At 44.1% G+C, this 5,842-nt stretch overlaps 1 protein-coding gene across 1 annotated transcript in view; it reads right to left on the reverse strand.

Annotated features, from left to right (window-relative positions):
* Positions 1-5,259: 5,259 nt before the first annotated feature.
* The window catches only part of CCT6B (chaperonin containing TCP1 subunit 6B), an 11,213-nt gene continuing 10,630 nt past the window's right edge, over positions 5,260-5,842 (reverse strand). The window contains exon 5 of the mRNA XM_055090401.1: positions 5,260-5,776. Coding sequence (XP_054946376.1) covers positions 5,727-5,776 — 50 coding nt within the window. The 3' untranslated portion in view covers positions 5,260-5,726. The remainder of the gene's footprint in view (positions 5,777-5,842) is intronic.

Here is a 5,842-nt window from a genome sequence, read left to right on the forward strand (position 1 = left end):
CCAGGCATGCTGGCTTCAGAGTCCACACTCATAGCTATGCAGGATGCTCCAGACAGGAACTGGACAAAGATGGCTTGAAGAGAAGCAGGCTGAGCAAGGGGGAGGGAACCTCAAGGGACAAATTTTGCCTCCCATACTACTTTTTCCCCATAAAATTCAATGCTATCCATTCAGTACTTGGGAAGCTTATAAAGTGCTTTCCTATTTGATCCAAAATGACTGTGAAGTAGGTTCTATCATCATCCCCAATTTATAGATAAGGACACTAAGACTCAAGAGGTTAAGTAACCTTACTAGGAAGTGGTAAAGACAAAATTCAAATACTAGGTTTGCCTGACTCCAAATCCCACGCTCTTTCATTCATCCAAAAAGCACTTACGAGCATTATAAAGTGGTAGGCACTGAACCAAGTATTCAGACATGGGAAAGACGCTGCCCTTGGAAGGATCCATTGGTTAGTGACCCTGTCTCCTATACTCTATACTCAGCCCCATAAACAACAATTCATCTTACTCCTGGCTAAAGCACTCGAGAGCAAGGGGGAGGAAGGGAAAGAACACTCATGAGCTCCTGCTCTGTGCTTGGTATTTTCAGGGATTACATCACTGAGCCCCTCCATCAGCTCAGCAGGGTAAGATGTGGCTGGGACCGCTTTGCCTATCCAGTGTCATGCTTCCCTACCTCTGCAGCATGAGAACCCTGGTCTTATCTAGAGTGACGATGTGCCTAACTAAATACGACATTTTAAAGCCTCTATTGCAACTAGGTGTAGCCAAAAGACTAAGCCGTGGCTAACAAAATATAGAGGAAATCACTGTGTGGGACTTCTGAAAAGGCTCCTTAAAACAAAGACAGACTCCTGAGGTGGGCCCTTTGGACCCTTTCTCCTTTTCTCCTGTTTCCTGCCCGGAACTCGGTTATGATGGGTGAAGTTCCAATAGACATCATGGATCATAAAGGCAACTTTAAGAATGGAAATCGTGCACGCACAATAGTGGAACAAAAAAGATTAGGGTCCTGGATCCCAGATGATACTGAGGAACCACTATACAAGCCCTGATCTCCCTGCTTCTGAGAAATAAACTTCTATATTGCTTAAGTTACTTATCTCAGTTGCTGGAAGTCAAGAGCATGTCTTTGTAACAGATACAGTAGTTACTACCATCATCCCATCTGGAAACCGAGGTTGGCAGTTTGCCCCAAATCCCACAGCTAGGCAAGGGAAAGAAGCAAGTTTCAAACTTGAATTTGCCTGGTTCCAAAAGCCATACTCCCATCCCTTTGGTGAGAGCCTCGTTCACGCTGAGTAATTCATGAGAAGGCACGGGCATGGCAGTAGAGTATTAAACAGCCAACAACCTCTACGTCCCCTGCTCGGGCCTTAAGGATGCACATCAGAGCACACTGTCTTCCTCCCTACCTATGCACTCTAGTAGATCAATTAACTATATACCAGACAGCAGGCAGATCTTTTATTTCCCATCTAACGTCTCCTCTGCCTCCAAGACCCAAGTTGCCAGGCCTTTTCAGGACTCCCGGAAGAAAGTCCCCTAAACTCAACCTCGTGCAAACTTGACAATGCGCTCTACTCTAAGTACAACTTGTGTATATTAATTCCTTAGAATTTCCTAGAGACCAGATAATGTTGTCTGTGAATAAACATAGTTCTACTTCCTTTCCAATCTGGATGCCTTTTATTTCCTTTTCTTGTCTACATGCACTAGCTAAACCTCTAGTACTATGTTGAATCAAAGAGGTGAAACTGGACATCCTTGCTTTGCTTTGTTCCTGATCTCAGGTGGAAAGCATTCAGGCTTTCAGCCTTAAGTATGTTGTTTCCTGTGGGGTTTTTTTATAGATGCCCTTTATCAGGTTAAGGAGGTTTCCTTCCACTCTAAGTTTACTGAATTGTACTGTGAAATTTTGCAAATGATTTTTTGTGTGCATACTGAGATGATTGTGTGGGTTTTGTCCTTACATTAACTGATTTGGGGATATTAAAACCACCTTTCATTCCTGGGATAAATCCCACTTGGTCATGGTGTATAATCTTTTTTATATGATGTTGGATTTGGCTTGCTAATATTTTATTGAGGATTTTTGCTCAGATATGGCTCTGTAGTTTTCTTGGATATCAGGAATATTGTTGTGTTGGAGGTCACCAAGAGCATCCCCAGGTTCGATGATTCACTAGGAAAACTCAAAGGACTCAGCATAGTCATACTCATGGCTATAATTTATTACAGAAAGAGGATACAAAGCAAAATCAGCAAAGTAAAAGGTGCATAGGATTAAATCCAGAAGAAGCCAAGGGCAAGTTTCCAAGGACCCTCTCAGTGGAGTCAGACCGGAAGCTCCTAATTCCCCCAGCAAGAAATTGTGACAACATGTGTGAAATGTTGCCAACCAGGGAAGCTCATTAGGGACTCAGTACCCAGGGTTTTTCTTAGAGACTGGTCACACGGGCTCCCTGTGCCAGACACGTACCCAAATTCCAGACTCCCAAAGGAAAGCCAATGTGCAGCATAAGCCATGCTGTTGACAGTTGAGGCACAGTGAGCCACTCTTGATGTTAGGGCAGTGGGAATACTCCTGAAATCCGAGTTACCAGATGCCAACCAAGGACCAACTGCAGAAGCAGGCCTTTCAAAGGACAGGAGTCAGACCTGCCATGTTAACCCTGTTTTGCGCACTTGCATTTAAAACCAAAACCCAGAAAGCAGATATTGCTTAATACAAAGGAATTCAATGCTAATGTTGGCATTTTAGCCACAGGAGGTAGGGAGGGTTGAGTATCAGGATGTTCTTGGTGCCTTGAAACAACACTCTTTCAGCTTACCCACATGGATGTGGAAGGTCGAGCCTGTGTCTCTAGAAAGCTCCATCTGGACTGACAGAAAGGGCCTCTCAGTTCATGCTGTGCAGTGCTCGGGCCCAGCACTGAAGGGAAAATGGCTTTACAGTCCTTCTGGCCTTTCAGCAACGTGAGCCCCCCACCCCGGCCAAAAACGCCCAAGTTTCTTCAGTCACCGTCTAGGGTAGAGACTGAGGTGAGCCAAAGGGGAAACAGGAGAGCAAACACTCGTTTGGCATCCCTCTGGCACACTCTCAAGATCCAATCTGCCTCCAGGCAGCAAAATCCTGGTCCTACAGACAAAGCAATGCTGACACTGAGTTCCACTGGCTACAGTCAGACACTTACAGGGCTATTCTGCACTAGCTGATTTTACTCTGCGTATGTCACAAACTGCACCCCTAACCCTTCTCTGATGCATACCACTGATGGTAATCATAAAAAATAGCTAAGCAGTTGTTAAGCACAAAGTATGAATCAAGCACTGTGTGAAGGAATCTGCACAAACTTATCCCCACAACAATCCTGTAAGATAGGTAAAATATTATCCCGCTTATAAAGATGAGGAAACTGAGGTTAGGTAACTGGCCCCAGGTCACACAGTCGATAGATGGCAGAGATGGAATATGATCCCACGCACTCTGGCTCCCAAGCCAGCATTCCTAGCTGCCAGCACAACCCTGCTTCACCAAGACAACACCATGACCCAGGGGGTTTCCAACACTGTCCTCCCCCAAGGATAGCCCATCAGATTCTCTGACCTGGATTGGGGGTGAGGTAGAAAGAATACTAACTAAGGCTGAAGTTTAGTGAAGACAAAGAATACAATGATACACAAGTGGGTGGATCATGAACATTTAAAGTTTCCTTCAGTGGTACCACCTTCCAGAGGACATCTGGAAATGCAGGGACATTCTTGGCTGTCACAAGGAATGGGGGTGTACCGGCCATTAGTGGCCAGGTGCTAGGAATGTGAAACGTTCTACAGTGGATAGAACAGTCAACACAATAATCGGTGCCTCCCAGATGCAATAGCACTCCCAGTAACAAACACGGTGCAACCAACTGGCCCTCGTATACAGCACCAGGGCGAAAGAAGAAACAGGCAATGGGAAAGATCCTTTGAAGCTCATTGCTTTTGAAGCCTTACCTTATGCATCTTGAGCTTTTGTGAAGCACCTGCCAGGCAAGCATATGGCCCAAACCTGTTCCTCAAACTCCACATCAAGATTTATCTCCAAGGTATGGACAGGAACCAGATTCAGGCCCACGGGCTATTTGTCCAACAAGACATTTGGCTCCATCCTGGCCCAGGCGATGAGCAGACACAGGGCTATGCCAGCTGATTCTTGGACTAAGCAATTGAGAATGCTGAGAAAGTCTCAGAAGGAAGGAGACTGCAGTCATTGCTCATGTGACTGTCATCAGCTCTGTTCTGTACTGTCAACGACTCTGCTGAGCATGGAGAAGGTGGCAAGTCAGGTCATGGGAAAACAATTCTTGCCATCTGTGGGCTCTGGGGAAATACCAGCACCCTGGTACTTCCCTTCTCTCTCTGTCCTCAAACATAATGCCCCTCAGTAAAGGCTCCAACTCAGGTCCCAAAGTCTCCTTTATAAAGGAAGGCTAATATTCATGAAATAACTAAAGAGCAGCATAGTCAAGAATCCACAATCAAGTCCGTGTTGCAAGGCAACCTGTAAAGGTAGCTTAGCAGTATATGTTTGTTTTTCACTAAAAGCACGAAATCAGTGATCTTCTAAATACTAAAACACTGATCTCCTAGTTTCCCATCTCTGTCCCTCTCCTATATAGCCTAAACATCTGGCCAGGCAAAGTATGATTGAAGATTAAATCTAATTCATGAGACCCTTGATTTCCTAGTTGATAAGCTTAAAGACCACAATTTAGCATAGGATAAGGAAAGCAAGCGATACCCTTAATGATTATACCCTTGTTCCCCTAGATCTCGTTGACAATTATATGGGCAGCTGTAAAGGAAGAGTGAATGGATTGTTACAAGGCCTTAATACTTAGTGATATTAAACTGAATTATGTTCAAGAGCAAGAACCCTAGAATGACAGTGGTATTGTGGGAGGCTGGGAAGGCAGTAATGTATGACTATCAGACATGATCAAAACATAAAGCAATACTGATGGCACCAGTAAAGTGATCTCAAAGAAACAGTTATTGTCATGGAAAGGACTGTAAAAAAATATATGGGTAGGAAACAAACTGTTAGGAGGAGAAAGGCAGATGGGGGATAACAGTTCTTGGCTCATGATTCTTTAAGTGAAACTGAGAGATTTATGAAACAAACTTACGATAAAGTCTTTTTTATTTTTAATGGAAATGTCATGAATTTTTTATGTACTCAAAAGTTGGCTACTCTCCAAAAGAGAAAATTAGTTAAACAACTTGCATTAAAAATACATAGGTCTGGCAGTTGTAGCAAATAGCAAATTAGCCAATGTGGACGACCCTCCACCTCACCCTCAATTCACAAACACAGAAAATTGCCAGATAAAATGAAGCATATTTAAAACTACATACTCAATATGAGAGACCACTTCATACTCATTAGGATGGCTATTATTTAAAAAACACAAACAAACAGAAAATGATAAGTGTTGGTGAAGATGTAGAAAAATTGAAACCATTGTACACTGCTGGTAGGTATGTAAAATTTATGGTAGTTCCTCAAAAAGTTAAACACAGATTACAATATTATCCAAAAATTTCACTTCTAGGTATACATCAAAAAAAAATGATGGGCTTCCCTGGTGGTGCAGTGGTTGAGAGTCCGCCTGCCAATGCAGGGGACACGGGTTCGTGCCCCCGTCCGGGAGGATCCCACATGCTGCGGAGCGGCTAGGCCCGTGAGCCATGGCCGCTGAGCCTGCGCATCCGGAGCCTGTGCTCTGCAATGGAAGAGGCCACAACAGTGAGAGGCCCGCGTACCGCAAAAAAAAAACAAAAAACAAAAA

Source organism: Physeter macrocephalus, chromosome 14 (genome assembly GCF_002837175.3).
Source record: "Physeter macrocephalus isolate SW-GA chromosome 14, ASM283717v5, whole genome shotgun sequence".
In the NCBI taxonomy this organism is placed as follows: domain Eukaryota; kingdom Metazoa; phylum Chordata; class Mammalia; order Artiodactyla; family Physeteridae; genus Physeter; species Physeter macrocephalus.